The 18,164-nt window shown below is 40.0% G+C and overlaps 6 protein-coding genes across 6 annotated transcripts; 3 read left to right on the top strand and 3 right to left on the bottom strand.

Annotated features, from left to right (window-relative positions):
* Positions 1–2,717: 2,717 nt before the first annotated feature.
* On the top strand, positions 2,718–4,338 carry SS1G_03783 (hypothetical protein; the record flags this gene model as incomplete). Its single annotated transcript, XM_001595644.1, has 7 exons — positions 2,718–2,816; positions 2,868–3,003; positions 3,059–3,142; positions 3,387–3,454; positions 3,504–3,864; positions 3,946–3,972; positions 4,082–4,338. 7 exons carry the CDS (start codon positions 2,718–2,720, stop codon positions 4,336–4,338), a joined length of 1,032 nt encoding a protein of 343 aa, XP_001595694.1.
* Positions 4,339–7,579: 3,241 nt separating this feature from the next.
* On the bottom strand, positions 7,580–7,989 carry SS1G_03782 (predicted protein; the record flags this gene model as incomplete). Its single annotated transcript, XM_001595643.1, has 2 exons — positions 7,580–7,684; positions 7,738–7,989. 2 exons carry the CDS (start codon positions 7,987–7,989, stop codon positions 7,580–7,582), a joined length of 357 nt encoding a protein of 118 aa, XP_001595693.1.
* Positions 7,990–10,186: 2,197 nt separating this feature from the next.
* Positions 10,187–11,960, bottom strand: SS1G_03781 (hypothetical protein; the record flags this gene model as incomplete). The annotated part of the gene is made up of 2 exons (XM_001595642.1): positions 10,187–11,511; positions 11,561–11,960. 2 exons carry the CDS (start codon positions 11,958–11,960, stop codon positions 10,187–10,189), a joined length of 1,725 nt encoding a protein of 574 aa, XP_001595692.1.
* A 998-nt stretch (positions 11,961–12,958) lies between these two features.
* SS1G_03780 (conserved hypothetical protein) lies at positions 12,959–15,113 on the top strand (the record flags this gene model as incomplete). Its single annotated transcript, XM_001595641.1, has 4 exons — positions 12,959–13,087; positions 13,348–13,366; positions 13,978–14,975; positions 15,033–15,113. 4 exons carry the CDS (start codon positions 12,959–12,961, stop codon positions 15,111–15,113), a joined length of 1,227 nt encoding a protein of 408 aa, XP_001595691.1.
* Positions 15,114–16,038: 925 nt separating this feature from the next.
* Positions 16,039–16,965, top strand: SS1G_03779 (predicted protein; the record flags this gene model as incomplete). The annotated part of the gene is made up of 1 exon (XM_001595640.1): positions 16,039–16,965. One exon carries the CDS (start codon positions 16,039–16,041, stop codon positions 16,963–16,965), a length of 927 nt encoding a protein of 308 aa, XP_001595690.1.
* A 382-nt stretch (positions 16,966–17,347) lies between these two features.
* Positions 17,348–17,734, bottom strand: SS1G_03778 (hypothetical protein; the record flags this gene model as incomplete). Its single annotated transcript, XM_001595639.1, has 1 exon — positions 17,348–17,734. One exon carries the CDS (start codon positions 17,732–17,734, stop codon positions 17,348–17,350), a length of 387 nt encoding a protein of 128 aa, XP_001595689.1.
* Positions 17,735–18,164: the final 430 nt, after the last annotated feature.

Genomic DNA, 18,164 nt, shown 5'->3' with positions numbered 1-18,164 from the left:
ATAAGAACTTTAGGACGTTGAGCTAAAATACAGTACGAAAGAGCGAAGAAAGTCCATATGGACATGGACAGGTTCATAAGGGATATATAAATTCTCTCTCGAGGGTCGCGGAATCGAGATCGGCCACTATCCGCAGCGCTTAAGTGACACAGAGATGGCTGTACCGAGTGATCAGTGGCACCAGCCTTAAAGGTAAATAAGAACCAATTCAGAAACATTTTCCTGCACTGCTTGAACGACGTTAAGAAAAGGAACGATCAAATGCTGATATTTCATTGGCTCGTCGTGGTTATCATAATGTGATAAGGTTTTATCTTCAAAATGGATTCGCTAATCCCTAAAGAGATGTTCGTGCCTCGCAGAACACATATACCTTGTATCTGTTGTAACTGTGCGAAACGCAGAAGGTCAACGACTGGAGGTAAGTTTCAGAACAATCCGATTTAAGGGAGCTCGAGATTTCATCTGGAAAATATCACCTCTTGTCTCCTCAGGCCTTTCCACTGGCATCGATCACTGCACACCGGTCAACCCTATCATCAAGATCACTAATACGTATCTAGTTATCACATAATAATTTGTAGATCTTGGCAAACAACCTGGATGACTACTGGATAGGCAAGGTATAAATGTTGTGCCCCTTCACGTCAGTGGTGGAAAATCGAGCTGTTTTTGGCAACGCGGGGAACTTGTCAATCTGTAAAAGGCGGCAAACGTCCGAGCGTACAATAAACCACCGGAAAGAGAGACTATTGAGACGAGGGAAGAAAGACTAATAGAAAATCAAAAGGGCATATTGAAAAGTCCTGATCTCAATATCTGACCATGAGAGACTAATGAAAGCGGGCAAGTACGCGAAACATATTGGTGTCACGTGGATATCACGTGTATTTGGGGAGATTGATAATGCTAGGCGGCCGCCAGGTCGAATCCCAATAGCAACATGGTTTCATTGTTGAAGATTGGAATACCACAACATGAATACAAACTTTCCGTGATTTTATGGAGTCATCCGCCCTATTCTTGACCTTGACTATTAACATCCTCTCCTACCCGCTACCTAAGACCACTCGAATCACCCTTACTCGCATCACAATTTGTATTCTTAGGCAAACTGGCTCTTCGTTATACTTAAATTTCTGAGCTGCTGCTAGCTTGCTTTAAAGTTGAAGGCATCAGGACGAGGGCAATTTCAAGCCCACAAAGACTTCGTGGTCCCCGTCCTTTAGAACGAACCGAGTGAGAAGAGTGATCACCACAACACCAGAGGAAATGTGCCTAGGTCAACCCCGATGGAAACAAAGATAGAAAATTACTGTGCCCCCTCGCGTGCACTGGTTGGCAACTGAGTCTTTGACAACATTGACGACTGGCTGGCCAATATTGCATCAGAATCGGAACCATCAGAATTTTGAATCATTTTAGTCCTATACCAAGGCCAGCCTTGTGATTCGTGTAATCGAAATATCAAAGAACCTACTCAGGCTTGATTTAAGTAGAAGAACCCCGAATTTTGAGTGTACAATAGAGACGCCAAGTTCATTACTACGAAGTAAACAAAAACGTTTGAACTAGGGTTTGGAGTATTCTCCTTTCTTGTCATTCACCAATAATCTTAAAGCCAGTAAAGTGCCATGCTATGAAGCATAGATCTCTCAGCCAATCATGCTGAGTTATCTATCAGTTCCTCGTGGCATTGAGGACAAAGAACGAACAAATATGGGATCTAGAAGGATGCGAGAAGAGCCGTAGAAAGGATCTATAAATATCTCAGGGTCACGCTGGTCTACAAAGCACTTTAGAAAGACCTTTGATTTTGGATAGGTTTCTCCATAGCAGAAGAAGTATTGTCAGGTACATATGTCCATCCATAAGTGTGCACATTTCAATTGTTGCAACAATTTTTCTTTGCTCACAACACAAAGAAACCATGCTGACTGTCCATCTTCCATCAGTGGCATTGAGACTAGTGAGAATTACCCTCAAAGGTTTATGGAAGTATCCCTATAGTTCTCGCGGTGTTCTTCATTCACAGTTATTAGTACTATATAACTGATTGTGATAAGACTCAAATAGCCTTCTTCCTTGAGGGAGCACAAGTGTGGATTTAGGCCAAGCTCCATGTCGGGTGTAAAAGGCAACTACCGGTGTGACTGATGGAACTAACCATTGCTAAGTACTTTAAGTTATTCCCTTTGACATTTAGTCATGAGAGCGTAATGTCAAAATGACCTCAATGCAACTGCTCTGGGAATCTAGTTGGGTGAGGGCTGGTATACCTTTGTAAATATCCGAGAAGTCATCTAAAAATACTTACAAACAACTGGATCTACCCAATCACGGGAAAGGAAGTTTCTGCATTTAAAGATGAAGCAGAATTAATTAGTCGGTCGGGGTTGCACCTGTGAGGTAAGATCCATGTTAAAGTCCCAAGCCACCCTCTGAGTATTAACTAGTCCAAGAGGAGTTGAACGATTGTTTGTGGAGGGATGCTTCGATGCTCTGATGCTTAAACTCGATAAGGAAGATTTCTTTATTGAGGCCTAGGTGCATTAAATCTCACTAGTTTCCTCCTTGCTATTTCTTCGAAATTTGCCCACTTTCACACTTCACTATTTTGTCTTCATATATATCTGTATAGATATTGAATTTTTCGAATAGAGTGTGGGCAGACTAGCTCTCAGGGACCCAGAACCATGAAGTTGTTCAAGAGCATCATGGCCTTCATGGTCAGCATGGCTGTCATTATCGAAGGCCAACCACAAAACTCCACAGAACTCCTGGCGGATGCCTCAGCTGCATACCCGAAATGTGCGGTAAGTTTGGACGTTCAAATCTGCTAGGTCCTATTGTTGACAAGACTTCAGCTCGTATGTACAGCTGAGATTCTTCCTACCTCCGGATGTTCTTCTACAGATGTTGAATGTATATGTACCAATATTGCACTCCAACACAACGTAACAGCGTGTGCGCAAAAAACTTGTACTATTCCTGAGCTTCTGAGTAAGTGACATAAATCGTGGTATTTCACCAGTGCACGATCATTGACTTTTTACAGCGACAAAGAACGTCACGGATACTTTATGCGGCGCCCCAGTGCGCGATAGAACTTTGACAGCGGAACTTGTCGGTCTGATTGGTGGTAGCTTAGCAGTGATATTTTACTTTTTCCGGTGTCTGACAACTGCTCTACGATTGCGAGCGTGGGAATCGGAAGACTGGGCTTTACTTGCCACAGTGGTAGGGTCTAATGCATCTTCCTCTTTGTACACTACTAATTTCAATTAGATACTCATGATTCCTACTATACCTATCTCAGTTATCTGTGAGTTTCATCGAAACAATTTCCATCATAAAGTGTGAACATATGCTAATCGGCTAATCAGTGGCGGATCTTGGCCTCGGCAAAGATATATGGACATTACCGCCTCAAAACATAACTAATATCCTAAAGGTTCGTAGGATCAAGTAAATAAGCTTTTCTCTAATCTAATACTTCTCAGTTCTACTATGTCAGCGAAGTTATGTACAATGCAGCAATAGCAACAATCAAGATCTCTTTCTGTCTAATGTACATACGATTATTCCCCTTTAAGCCTTATGTATATTGGGTCTATGGAACACTAGCACTTTGCATCGGGTATGGGATTAGTTTCACGGTTGCAACTATTTTCCAATGTACGCCTGTTACTTATGCATGGTATCAATGGGATAAATTACACGAGGGTTTCTGCGGCAACTTTCATCTCCAGGTCTTGATGAATGCAGCGTTTAACGTCGCATTGGATATATTGATCATTGCATTGCCAGTATGGAATGTAACTCAATTGATGATGGGTTGGCAAAAGAAAGCTACAGTTATTTGTATGTTTTCTTTGGGATTATTGTAAGTTTGTCTCCCTTAATTTGTGCACAGTGCTAATTCCAGTGATAGTGTCACGGCAGTCAGTATAACACGTCTCGCAAATATTGGTGAATTCTCCAATACTCAAAACATCACATGTAAGAATCCCTACAACCCCACCCCCCTCTTTTTTCAATGAACTCAACTAAGCTAATAAAGGGGACTACGTCCCAGTAGGATATTTCAGTTTAATGGAACTATACGTCGGGATCATCATCGCATGTATCCCAGCACTAAGACCTCTTGCACATAAGACTCTAGTGGTATTCAATTCGATTACAGGTCATTCTCGTTTATCGAATTCAAAAGCCAGATCCCCGTGGTCGAGTGATGGAGATAGGTTTCCGAGGAAAAGAATTATTAGGAATAGGGATGAGTCGATCCTTAAGGAGACGATGGTGACGGTGACGGATTTTAAGAAGAGCCTTGTTTGAGGAGGAAGTAGACGTTTTTCTCTTTTGATAGGGTTGTGTTATACGTTTGAGGTTAAGGGATATTGGGAGGGAGGGTTGCTGAAATAACTACTGTGTGCGATATAAGGACTAGACTTTGTTAAATCGACAGATTTTATGGAATGAGACTTGGAGTTCCAAGGTTATGTGACTGCAAATTTTATTGCGTGTCCTTTATAGACAGATATCTCGGTACTTACCTCGTGTTGTGTATCCCTCATAAAAATTAAACCGAAGCAATGCGGATAACAGACCACAAATAGATATTATAAATGAGCTGGAACGAACCAACCTTGATGAAGCCCTGTAGAATAATTCCTAAACAAAGCATACTATAATATTCCCAACCGAAATCAAAATCAAAAGCAATCTAAATTCAATCTGTACTAACTCTTTTAAGTTATTTGGCCCCAATTTGAGCCACTTAGAATATAGACTAAATCTTCACAGGAATTGCTATAGTTCTGTTATCCTGTAAAGGCACCCTCTGATATCTGTATTTAATTGGGTTTATCTTTATTGTAGATGCTCTTTATGCTCTCGAGGAAGTAATATCTAATCACTTAATCACTGCATAACTACTGGAATTAGCTGTCGTATAATCGCAGAAACGCGGATCCTTTTATTATAAGGAAGATGGAAGTAGATATCTGTTTAGTAATTAAAAGGAAAATAATATCTTATATCCGTTCATAGTGATGAGCCACTATCGTCCAGTAATACTGTCACGGCGAGAATTACATACTTATAACTACCCTAGGATTAATATTAAACATCAGGTAGTATTCAGAAATAGTTTATTTTATCAAAGTATTATTAAGATTAATATCAATATTATATATATTGTAAAGAAGAAACATAAAATATTAGAATTCTTTTTAAAAAGTTGAGAGAATAATAATTTATTATTTATTATAATTTGTTAAAAGGAATGACCTCACACAGGGAATAGTGGGAAGCAGAACTGAGGTAATATTGGTCTAGTAGGTTAATCTCTCTTCTAAGTTCTACGGAAGTGCGAAGCTGTTACGAGGTTTGCCGTCTAGATCACGTGGAAGTGCTCTAGGCTCTCGAAGTAGGTTTATAACTAGGCGTCAAGCAGGGACTTGAAGTAATGACAATAATGATATGCAATTCGTAACTAATAGTAGAGTATACTAAATGATTGATCTTGAGCACGAAGCTCTATACAAAAGAAATCCATCTTGATTATACAGTCCTTCGTGCCTATGGTTAACTAGGAATCGTCGTTCCTGGGAACGAGCGTTCCTGGTTGTTCCTAGGAACGTTCGTTCCTCACCGTTCCATCACATGTTTTATGGTCATGTGACATACTAATCGTTTTGGACGTAACAGAAGCTCTCTTACAGAGAGCTTCTCAATCTAGTCCTAATAGGACTAGTGCCCTGTGCACGTGCTACACAGGAACCATTCACTTTAACATAATTTAATATTATTATATATTATTTGAAAGTATTAAAGTTCTTTAAAGATGATAGTATATTAAACTTTTGAAAAACAAGTCTATTGATTAAAATATTAAATAAATATAATGTAGTTTTATAATTGATAAGAAATATTAGATAATAAATTAGTATATATAAAGATAATAGATTTTTTTTATATCTATACAATTACTGTAGGATTGTATAGAAATTTTAATTGAAGTACGAGTTTCAAGTTAGTTTTTAAAACCTTGGAATATATTTTTAAATTACAATGATAGATATGTTTCTTGTCTAAACTATTGATATCAAACTATAGTGATGTAACGATACTATACTGGAGGCAGCGGCTGCCTAAGGTTTCGTCTGGTTGGTAGTTGTGGGTTAAGGCTTCATCACTGGTCTTCACTTGGAAGTGAAGTCGTTACTAGATCAAGTAGAATGTAGGTAAACTAATTGATAACTAAGTTGAGCATGAAGCTCCTTAACTACGAGACTAAATGAATGTTTATATACCCTATATCATCTTTTGAGGACCTTTGGGACCCTAAGGTCCAAAAGGTCCTCGATGTCACGTGAATTAATGAATCGTGACAAGTGAGTTGATAAATTCGTCACATTCGACATTCGACGTTAGACGTGAGATGACTAAGCATCGCTTATTCTCCCCTACCCATTCTCTCTTCCCCTTAACTACCACTTACTGCACATCAATCAAAAAATCACATCAATCACGAAAATCACAAGTTAGCAAGATATACTGATGAGAAGATATGTTGTATTGATTTCTACTGTATTTGCCCAATTCCACAGAACATTGCCTGATATTGAGAGAGTAGTTGAAAGAGAAGTTGAGTTCCCATCTCCACTAACAATTCCATTCCATTCCATTCAATCCTACTCCTATCCATGAAACCCCTTAGAAAAATACAGATAACAGAAATACTATATTAATTCTTCATCAAATTTGAGAAAATCAGGCGGAACTTTTGTGGTAGCTGGTTGTTAGATTCAAGACTCCGATTTCAATCCCAGTTCCAATTTTAACTTCAATCCCAACACATGTAATAGAGTCGAGTGGTATTGGAATGAATTAATGGATATCCAACATCTAGTCGTTAAAAAAATGGAGAAAATTGAGATCCAAAAGCGAAGACTAAAGATGTAAAGAGTGGACGCGTATTATAGAGACCGCCGTCAACATCGTGCGATGATTAATAGATTCCAAGGAGAGTATCGAAATCGAATTAAAAATAGGATGATGATCGAGTTCTCGTTAAGACGAGATGAAGATGAAAAGATAGAAGGAGATGTTGGACCAATGATTTGGTCGAAGAAGTTGAGTTGAGAGATAGATCATCCGGTTGAGATGGGAGTATGGGAGGAGAAATGTGTATGTTGTCCGATTTGCCGTGGAAAAATGAGGATACATTGTATGAGATAAACGATCAGGTTATAGATCGTACGATTTAAAATCGGAAAATCGGACATTGGGGGAGAGTTTGTATAAGCAAGAATTGAAAAAATGAGGATAGCATACATCGCAGTGGATGAATATTGTCGAAGAGGGAAACCGGATGTGATGATGGCAAAACAACTCCTTGCTAGGCATCTTCATCCCGAACAGTAGGAGAAGTAGCTTCTGTACCATCTTGTAGATGAACAAAGCGTAAATGGTGATGCGGATTGTCGAGAACTAATCGAGAATACAAATCTGCGTATTCGCTGGAATGCAGAGCTGCTCCAGTGTGCGAATCTTGGAAAAGTCCGGCCATTTTTTACCTGCCGCATCCTGCTGTGAAGCCGTGGCTAAATGGGCCAGGTTCATAGAACTCTGCGGGCCTGGTGCAATATAGCGCATCGGCTTCATTGGCATGATTGCACTACATTAATTATGTTAGAAATATGTTGTTGAGCGAGGTAGTGGGCAACAAACCTGCAAGTGCATACGAAGAATAGGCCAAGGACATTTGCATCTCCATTGTCCTGGATTAAGAGCTGGCTCCTGTCTAACTCCTTGAGTTGCATTGTTTTGATTGGCATCCTGGTTTTGAGCTGCCTCCCCTTGATTTTCAGCCTGACCTTGACGACCGCGACCCACAATCCTTACTACACCTTGTGCTAATTCCTCAGCAGCCTGGAACTCAACCAAGTCCTGGCGGACCATAAGGGGTGGCGGCAGCTTCATGATGTACAGAATACCCAAACTACCAGCGTAATTATCCGCGAAATGTGCAAGCCTAAAGTCGCAAAGACTGCGTAAATCCCTAAAATGCGCAAAGAGTACCGGAGAACAAGAGGAAGTTTATTGAGAGTCCGAGTATTATCAAAGATTTATCGAGGATTTGTTGTTCTGTCTGTAGCTCTATTGAACGAAGCTGTTTGATACTGAGAAGAAAAAAAGTTCGAACAGAGGGGGGAAATCGAGGCTATTTGTGCACATTTCCATGGCGATACGAGCTCTGGAAATGTATATGATTGAATGTAAAAGATGTTATTTGTATGCGTGGATAGTTATTTTCAGGCTCTTGATGATTGTTCCTCGTGTGAAATGCGTCGTTTGGAGACTCATTTGTACTATTTCGAGCGATTTCCTATGAATATGATTGTCATTCCTGGTTTTCGGTGAAAATATTCGTACCATAAAAGTGATGAAAGTGATTCGAAAAATCATTCCGCGCACTTGATGATTGTTCCACCGTGTGAAAAACGTAGTTTGGTTACTTGTGGATGATTTTCTTTCAATGTGATTAACAATCATTCTTGAATTTTGTTGACGGCACATCATACCAAAAACTCGGTTGGGGTTTCATACATACCATTTTGAGTCAGTTCCTTTTGATATGGATGTCGTTCCAAGCTCCCGATGACCGTTCCTCAAACCAAAGACATAATTGGAGATTCATATATACCAGTTTGAGTCATTTCATTCCAGACTTTCGATAATGATATCTCATACCAAAAATGCCATCCGACAACTCTTATCAGGCTTGAAATCATTAAATATTATATCAGAAGTCGTGATTCAAAGAACAATTTAGATTTTTGATGATTATCCCTTCTACCAACAAAATGATTGAAAGATTTCGAGGAATCAATTCAAACTCTCGAGGGCAACACCTCGTACCTGAGAAATTAAAATGATTCGAAAATCACTACATGATTTCGATGGTTGGATTTCATATCAGGCCACAACTTAGATCTTCGTTTGAAGTACTCAATAATTATTCCTCATACTAAAAATATGGCTGGGAACTCATATATAAGATTGCCATTTTGTTCGATTTTGAATTAATATCATAATCTCTTCACGCACTCAATGATTACTAGATATTCCTCATACCAAAAAGGTTACTGAAGTGATTCAAGGAGTCATTTCAAACTTTCAACAACACCTCAATAAGTATCTCAAAGAAGAAAAAATGATTTGAAGAATGATTTCAAATTTCCCATAATCATATCTCGCACCAAAAAAGTAATCAGAGTGACTCGAAAAGAAACTTGGACTTTCAATAACTACAACTCTATTCCTTACATCAAAGCCACCACTCGAAAAATCATTTCAGGCTTTCGATATTTATTCCCCGCGCGAAGAATATAATTTATGGACTGCCACTCATATATGACTTCTGGCAGTCTGCACCCTACACCAAAAAAAGTAATTAAAGTAATTCGCAAAATCATCCCAAAATCATCCCAAAATCATCCCCAAAACATCCACAACCACAACCACATCCACAGCAAAATATATCAAAAGAAATACTCATCATATCTCCCTCCTCCCCTCCCCTCTCCCTCCATCCCACCCACCACTCCCCCACCCCACCACCCCACCACCCCAACAAAAACGACATCCCAAGCAAAAACTACAAGCTCATGGGTTCATATCTAGGAATATATTTATACGATATACACAGCAACTATATAGCAACTATTCTTTCAATGAAGGTACTATTTAAAAAATATAAAGATATGGATATGGATATATAAAGCTTATGATTTAAAAGTAAGAATAAGATTCATTCACATCAAATCACATCACATAACATCACATAACATAACATCAAAACGAATTGAAACAAAACAAAAACAAGGAAAGAATATTCCCACAATTCACAAATCCATCCATAGTACAATACAAGTCCCAGTAACGCTTATGGTATATAGAAAAACTACCTCGATGAACTAGAAGAGATATAACCATTTCTCCTGTTTCCTTTCGCGCTTGCCATTTATCCAATTTCGCAATTAGACGCCTGGATTCCCTGATATCAATACGCCAATTTTCATGTCTTTCCAATTCCATGTCCTGAAGTACTCCACCACCTGTGGCCGTGTGCCCACACTTAAAAACAAAATACGGATAAAAAGAGTGTTTTGAGCTCCTAAACGAGTGTAGGTCTCTCTTCACCAAGCCCCGTGTAGCCTACCTTGACGTCTCCACTTGGGACGGGTAACATTTCCATCATTTCACTTTCACTTCCATCATTCGCCATCTTCTCATTTCGTGGAGTAGCGGCTTCCCTCTCGTCTCGCTTCTTTCGACCTAACTTCTCACACCATTCTTCCGCACTAACAATAGTTCCGTCTAAAACTCCTGATACTTGAGTCATCATATCCAAACCTTCTTTCGCCAATACCATAACCCTTTGTGCACCTTCCTTAGCCTCGCTTTCTCCGTCCCGATGACTTCGATTCTCGCTATTTGAGACGGAATTTGCAATTTGAAATCGTCGAGGTAAGGATGTTAAGTGCCTACGTACAAGATCTCTAGCATTTTCAGGTAAAGCACCGCCAGCATATTTCGAGACGATATCCACCACCTCTTTTAAGGTTTTCAAAACATCCTTGTTCAATTGTGCAATTTTTGCAGTCAAGGCTGACCGTTGGTCATCTGTATGAAGTACCACTTGTCTCTGATTATTATCAGTACCTTTGTCGGAGTAAGGGGTGTCAGCAATGGTGCCAGAATTATCATATTGCTCCAAAACTGATTTCAATGCCACAATGAGCTTTCCTATGTGCTCATTTGCCCAACGAATCCAACTTAGACAATATTTCAGACTTCTAAGTGACTCTTCTGACATGGCGACACTGAGTCCCGAGGTCGAGAGGACAAGACGGGATTGCCATGAACTACCAGGTGATGCGGATTCATCCGATCTTCGGTTCGATGGTATCAAGGCTTGTTGTGTGGCTTCGTAGCTAGGACTGCGCTGGTCATCATATGCAGGAAGGCTATCCGTTGTCGATACCTGACTGGGGCGACGACGGCGCTGTTGATCAAATTGTATTTCAAACTGCATGGGCTGTCCTTCGAGGTCGGATGGAGCAGAGGTATTGACCTTTCGACGTTTATGAGAAGGGGAATCGGATTCCGTGTCGGAAGGACCATGATGACTTGGTCGACGACCACCGAGGAACCAACGTACACCCCCTTCAACTCCAGTAATACGATTAACGGAATTAATTGTATTGACAACGGGAGAAATCCTTCTTTCAACATATTCTGCGCTAGATTTGAAACGAGGACTATAATTCTTGGAAGCCGAATATGCGGATAAAGAACCACCTATTGCGTTGCCAATGAATGGGTGGGATGTGGTGAGAAGCGAGAGGAGGGGTTCTGGTTGTGTAGAACCACCTTGTCTAAATCGGGGAGAGTTCGAAGCGGCATTGTTATGAGGATGAGGGGGAGACTGTATAAAATCTGCCAATGAAATTAACATGAGATTCCGAAAAGTCTTTAAAAAACCTACCGGCGCGAAGATCTCCTAATGCTTCAGCAGCAAGTCGCACATCTGGATCGTCTATAGATAGCACACTCCCTCCCCGCCTTGCTCTATTTTCTGATATATCTAAGTCCATAGCGTTCGGTGAATCTGTGTTTCTTCTGGTTGTTGTTTTAGGCGATAGCTGTGAGGGACCTGGTTGATAATATGCGGTTAAAGGATTCGAAGACGGCCATGTTGATTGTACTTCTGAAACTGGTTCTTGCCGATATTTCTGCTCTACAGTCATAGGAGGTAGTGGAGGTAAAACTCGGTCATGATGAATCGGTGGTGGTTCCGCGGTAGGTATAGAAGGCAAATTCAAGGATTGAGGGTCGTGAGATGCGTAGGATGGGGGGCATTCCCCTAACATGTGATTGTGCTCCATTTTGATATCAAACGCCGACGATGGTGCGAAAATTGATGCAAATTTGTCGTGAGTGATAAAACTAGACAATTAACATTTGGCATATGTGTACTGCTGAAATAATGGCGTCCCTGGAGGTTTTATAAGGTTGTACTTGTTGAGTTGAAGTGGTGAAGAGTATTCGATCGGGGGGTTTTTTGCTTGTGATACGATAAGATGGGTGATTTTCAAATGCTGCAAGTGAGGATTTTGTTCAAAGCAAACAAGACAAATTGACTCCTTGAAATATGTAAAAAAAACCTCCAGAATCAGTCGAAATGTATTACTTCTTTTTTTGCCCTTTCTTTCCTCTTAATTTTGTGTAGTATATGGTCGTAAATTCACATGGCGCAAACAATTGAGGGTCGGAAGTATAGAGTCGTAGTAAAAGCATTCACATGTGACCATCTTGATTGCTTTTGGCTGGTTCGGCAAAAACAAATGCATCATCGTGTCCGAATCAATTTTGATGTGTAGCTTTATGACCAATGAAATTTTGATGCCGGTGGTGATCACTGGTCATTGTGAGGAATTGGGTCAAAGATTAGTTGGAGGATATTGTGATATACATATACAGAGAGAGAGAGCAAATTGAACAGGATGAGATTGATATCCAAGATGTTTGGTGTAAAAAGTAGTGAAGTTGCCGTCGACTCATGAACCTCAGGAGAACGAAAGGAATGTACCCTAATATCTTGCATCCCGCATTCCACAAATCATAATGGAGGTGTATTAGTGGGCTGGAGAAATAATATTGAAAGATGTTTACAGAGCAGTGTCGAGGTAAATGGTTGTCTTTGACTTCTGATACAGTATTCCGCAAGGTATAAATGTGATATCTCCATCCACATGTCACATCAAGCCCTGATAGCCAAGTATCAATAACTTCAAGCCAAAAATATCACATCTGAGTAAATGATTGAAGTTGTCTGAAGATATTGTTCTGAGCAAACAACTGACGGTAATTGAAACCCGTCGCAATGGCTTTCGATGTTTCTGCGTTCAGCAGTATAAATCAACCACTTCTCTTCAAGAAACATATGTACGGTCCCTCTGACGCCGCCCAGGCAACCTGTTGTCAAAAAGACAATGCCCGGCCAGCTCTTATGGTACCTTTGATATCCGTCTCCGCGCCGCGAAATCGCTAACTACATCAATGGGAAACAAGATAAGTATTGACAGAATGTCAATACAAGTTATATTTATATGATTGAGTTGCACTGTCTAAAAGGGCGCGTTGAAGAGAAAAGAAGAAGTTTTTCTTGAAAGAAGAAAATATTTAAGGTGGGAAGATTCTGCCGCTTAGCTAGTATGTTTTAAGCTTAGTTCCTCTAGCACCAAGCTGACCGCCGAGATTTCACTAGTCCAGGACCTGGAAAGGCTGAAGAGTTAGATAATATGGTTCAATATGGGTGATCTATCAATTTGAAGGGGGAAGCTTGAACGTGGGGCTATTATTCAACTGAACACACCTTCAAGGCAACTCAATTCCAATTCGAATTATCAAGAGGAATTCTTTGCGAAATTCACGAATGATACAAATTCTTTGAAGATATATTACCTTGCCAACTTGGCATACTTTCTGTCATCGATATTATCATCTATTTCCTTTCTTTGATTACCTGGCAGTATGGCATCTGCTGTCTTCTTTCTCGATTTGAAGGGCAAGGTATATACTTACTATGGTGAAATGACTTCTGAACAATGTTGACACAATACTGCAGACTCTTCTTGCCCGAAACTATAGAGGAGACATTCCTATGTCCGCCGTGGAAAAGTTCCCAATACTTTTAAGTGAAGCGGAAGAAGAGAGTTCCGCAGTTCCACCATGTTTCTCAGATGAAGGAATAAATGTATATCCTCGCACCTTTCTATCTGCGATCGCAATTTCTGACGTACCCAAAGTATTTATATATCCGTCATAACAATCTCTACCTCCTAGCCCTCACCAAACGCAACACAAATGCAGCCGAAATCCTCCTTTTCTTACACAAAATAGTCGAAGTCTTCACCGAATACTTCAAAGAACTTGAAGAAGAATCCATTAGAGACAACTTCGTCATTATTTATGAACTTCTAGACGAAATGATGGACTTTGGATACCCACAAACCACGGAATCAAAAATCCTTCAAGAATACATCACCCAAGAATCGCATAAATTAGAAATCCAAGCCCGTCCACCTATAGCCGTCACAAATGCAGTATCATGGAGATCAGAAGGGATTCGATACAGGAAAAATGAGGTGTTCCTTGATGTTGTCGAATCACTTAATTTACTCGTATCATCGAATGGAAATGTTTTGCGGTCCGAGATTCTAGGTGCCATAAAGATGAAATGCTATCTGTCCGGTATGCCTGAATTGCGATTAGGTCTGAACGATAAAGTAATGTTTGAAACTACTGGGCGCGCGACACGAGGGAAGGCCATCGAAATGGAGGATGTAAAATTCCATCAATGTGTCCGTCTTTCACGCTTCGAAAACGATAGAACTATTTCCTTCATTCCACCCGACGGAGAATTCGAATTGATGTCTTACCGCCTAAATACTCAAGTCAAACCATTGATCTGGGTTGAATGTATTGTGGAATCGCATTCTGGATCAAGAATCGAATACATGCTGAAAGCCAAAGCGCAATTCAAACGTCGCAGTACGGCCAACAATGTCGAAATTACAGTTCCAGTTCCAGAAGATGCTGATTCACCACGTTTCCGCACAAATATTGGATCTGTTCACTATGCACCAGAGAAATCGGCGATAGTATGGAAGATCAAACAATTTGGAGGTAGTAAAGAATTCCTTATGAGAGCAGAGTTAGGATTACCGAGTGTGAAGGGTGATGATGAACATGGAGGTGGAATGACAGGAGGATTCGGTGGAAGTATGGGTGGTGTTGGAGGTAAAGGGGCAAAGAGACCAATCAGTGTGAAATTTGAGATTCCATATTTCACGACAAGTGGTATTCAAGTTAGGTATTTGAAGATTATCGAGCCAAAGGTTAGTTTTCTCTTTAAAGTTCACATCGATTATATTCCTTACTAACCCTCTTGATAGTTACAATATCCATCCCTTCCTTGGGTTCGCTACATCACCCAATCAGGAGATATAGCGGTCCGACTCCCAGACGTGAGCTAAGTTCGCTGAGTTCGTCTTGGCTTCAATATATTCACACACGCAAACATATTTTTCTAGGGATGGAAAAAGATAGATAGACAGGTAGGGAAGGAGGAGCGTAGCAATTCTGCATTAACAGGCGCTAGTGTTAAAGTCTAGGGGTTGACTTATTTTTGATGAGATAAATACTACATTTCACGACCATGTTTTGGCCGTTTCTAATCCGAGATTTTTCGTGGGATTATTTCTTCATGGAGTGATTTTTGCCTCGCAGTGTTTCTCTCAATTGTTTCTTTATGTAAATATCGAAGACCCACCCACACATATGCAAATTCTCGCATAAACCGTACCAAGATGGCAAAGATATCGACGTCTCATCTCTAATCAACATTCATAGTTTATCCGTCATTTTTCATTTCGAGTGAAATGGAGATATGAAGTATCTATAATTCTCTATCGAAGTCGAAGTCAAGCAGAATAAGATTGACACTTGGCTCTTGGCTCTTGAAATTGCCATTACGATCGCATATCAAATTTAATTCTAACATGATATATTATGGTTAGGCTCTGATAGTTTAAGTGTTTTTGTAACTTATTTCAGCAATTTATTTCTGTAGTCCTCGAGATTTGACTTGTTGGTTCGAGTATAATGGAGTCTTGAGGTAAGATTTACAATGTATCTGAGCGGGACAGAAGATCAACATGCTTTCAACGATCCAGATCCTGATCCAGCCAGAACCATCGACCAAAAAAGGATTTCTCGAGGGACTCGTAGTGATGTTTGGAGAATTCTCCTTGAGGCTTATGAAGATTTTATAGTAGTCGATGGTTGGTAATGGTTAGGATTTTATTCATTTATTTGTTTACTTATGTATTTACTCTTAAGTCACTCACGCATTCATCACATCTCCTCCACAAAACCACCCTCTCAAACCATGAACACAGCATGAGTTCACCAAACCCCACACCCAGCTCCTCTACACCAACCTCCACAACTCCCGTCCCCACCGCCTCCACATCACTAATCCGCCCTCCTCGCTACTACATGCTAACCGCCTTCACAAACCGTCTTCTCCCTCTCGCCCTCTTCACAATCCTCCTCATCACCGGTACCGTCATCCTCATCTACACCGTCGTAGATAAAAAAGTTTTGCCCCCGCGATATATCATCGCTTCTTATATTACTGTTGCGGTTATTGTTGGATTATGGTGTTCATTGCGGATGATACTTTATTTGGGAAGGGAATTTGGGGGAATACGTACGGATGAGCCGGAGAGGGGTTTGCAGATGGGGATGGGGTTGCAGGGTAGGGAAGGAATTGATGGGATAAATGGGTTATGGGAAAAAAAAGAGAGGAGAGTGAAAAAGTGTTTAAAGTGGTTAAAAAAGACGGGTATGTTACTCGGAAAATTTGGCGCAAGAAATCATGGAAATAGAAATAGAAATAGAGACGGAACTAGATCACCCGCATCAGAATCCGATCAAAACGACATCGAAATCGCCACCTCATCAACCACCTCACAAGCACTACACCACGCAATACAAACCCCACAACCAGCACACCAAGCAATCCCATTACGAGATTTCGCTCCTCTAAATCCGAATTCTCTCGCCCCAATAATATCCCCACTACAGATTACAGTCCCTTCACTATCTATACCAGTAAATACACATTTTCGTTCCTCACGATCACGGAGTTATCCTGTTGATGCGGGATTAGGTTATTTACCGCAATTACATAATGCTGCTGTACATGTATCTTCGCATAAACGGACACGCGTCACTCGATCGAGAGATGTGCTTAGTGTACGGCGTCCTGAACCGGTTACTGCTTCGGAGATTGTTTCGTGTGAGAATTTGGAGGCGGAATAAGGTTAGGGGATTTGGAGCTAATGAGGTAGGTTTGTGTTGAAGGGGGTTTCCTTATGATGATATGGTATTCAATATTGTGGTAATGGTGGGATTTATTGGAGTTAGGGAGAATTAGGTAGGGGTTGGTGGTTAATTTGCATGTATAGAAATTCTACAAATTTATATTAAGTGATTGGATTATTATTTATTTATTTCTAATTATTTTTATATGTATTGATAAATGTAAATATTGAATATTTTTACTTTCATTATTGAAATATTTATAAATATATTCTATACTCTTACAATAACGTGGTTTAACACCGAGTGCACCACTTTTACCTCAATTTGCACTTTCTAACTCATATCATTCAACAATCATTAAATCAATCAATTAAAACTATTAAGAATCTAATAATCTAGGATCTATTATACTATTTTGACAAGTTCTTAAATTATGACCAGTCTTTCCACACTTACTACAGTATCGACTAGTAGATGATTCCCTATTAGAATTTCCCTCATTTTGACGCTCGTCGTGTTGAATCTGAATATCAACCTCTTGTTGAGATAATATATCTGTAGTTTCTTGTCCAGTAAGTACTCCTCCTTGATGTAATTGAGTCTTTTTCGCGTGTCGATGTTTGCTTAATGCCTCATTTGCCTTCCGAAGTGTACGGTTTTCTGCATTTAAAAGTGTGTTTTCATATGCCAATCTCTTTGTACCTTTAGCTAAAGCTAGTACAGTTTCGAATATAGTTGTAGGGGAGCTTGATTGATGACGAGCCATTCGAGATTTCATTAAAGTTGATTGAGAAAGAGCTTCAGTTGGATTGTGAAGAGTTTGAGAGATCCAAAGGTTTAAATCGAAAGGGGGGGGAGTAGGCGTATGAATTCGAATATCTAATTTTGAGAGTATAGCTTGAGGGTCAAATGGTATTAGACCTGTTCTTCGAAAGCCAGCTTTCATATTCTGAGAATTGATTGATTGTTGATACATAGCTTTGAAAGTTATAAAGAATTCAATTTTGGTGATATGATTGATATATATCTTGATAAACTCTTCAATTTGAGAACTATATGAACATTTAAGTATACCAAAACATCCAACATCAAGTGATTGAGTTAAATGACTTGAATATAATAGTAATTTGAGGTAACGTAACGTATGGGGAACTCGGACATATGGGGAACTCGGACACTTTTTGCCCATCGCCAAC

The sequence above is a fragment of the Sclerotinia sclerotiorum genome, genomic scaffold (genome assembly GCF_000146945.2).
Source record: "Sclerotinia sclerotiorum 1980 UF-70 scaffold_4 genomic scaffold, whole genome shotgun sequence".
NCBI lineage: Eukaryota > Fungi > Ascomycota > Leotiomycetes > Helotiales > Sclerotiniaceae > Sclerotinia > Sclerotinia sclerotiorum.
This window is presented reverse-complemented; position numbering and strand designations above follow the sequence as displayed.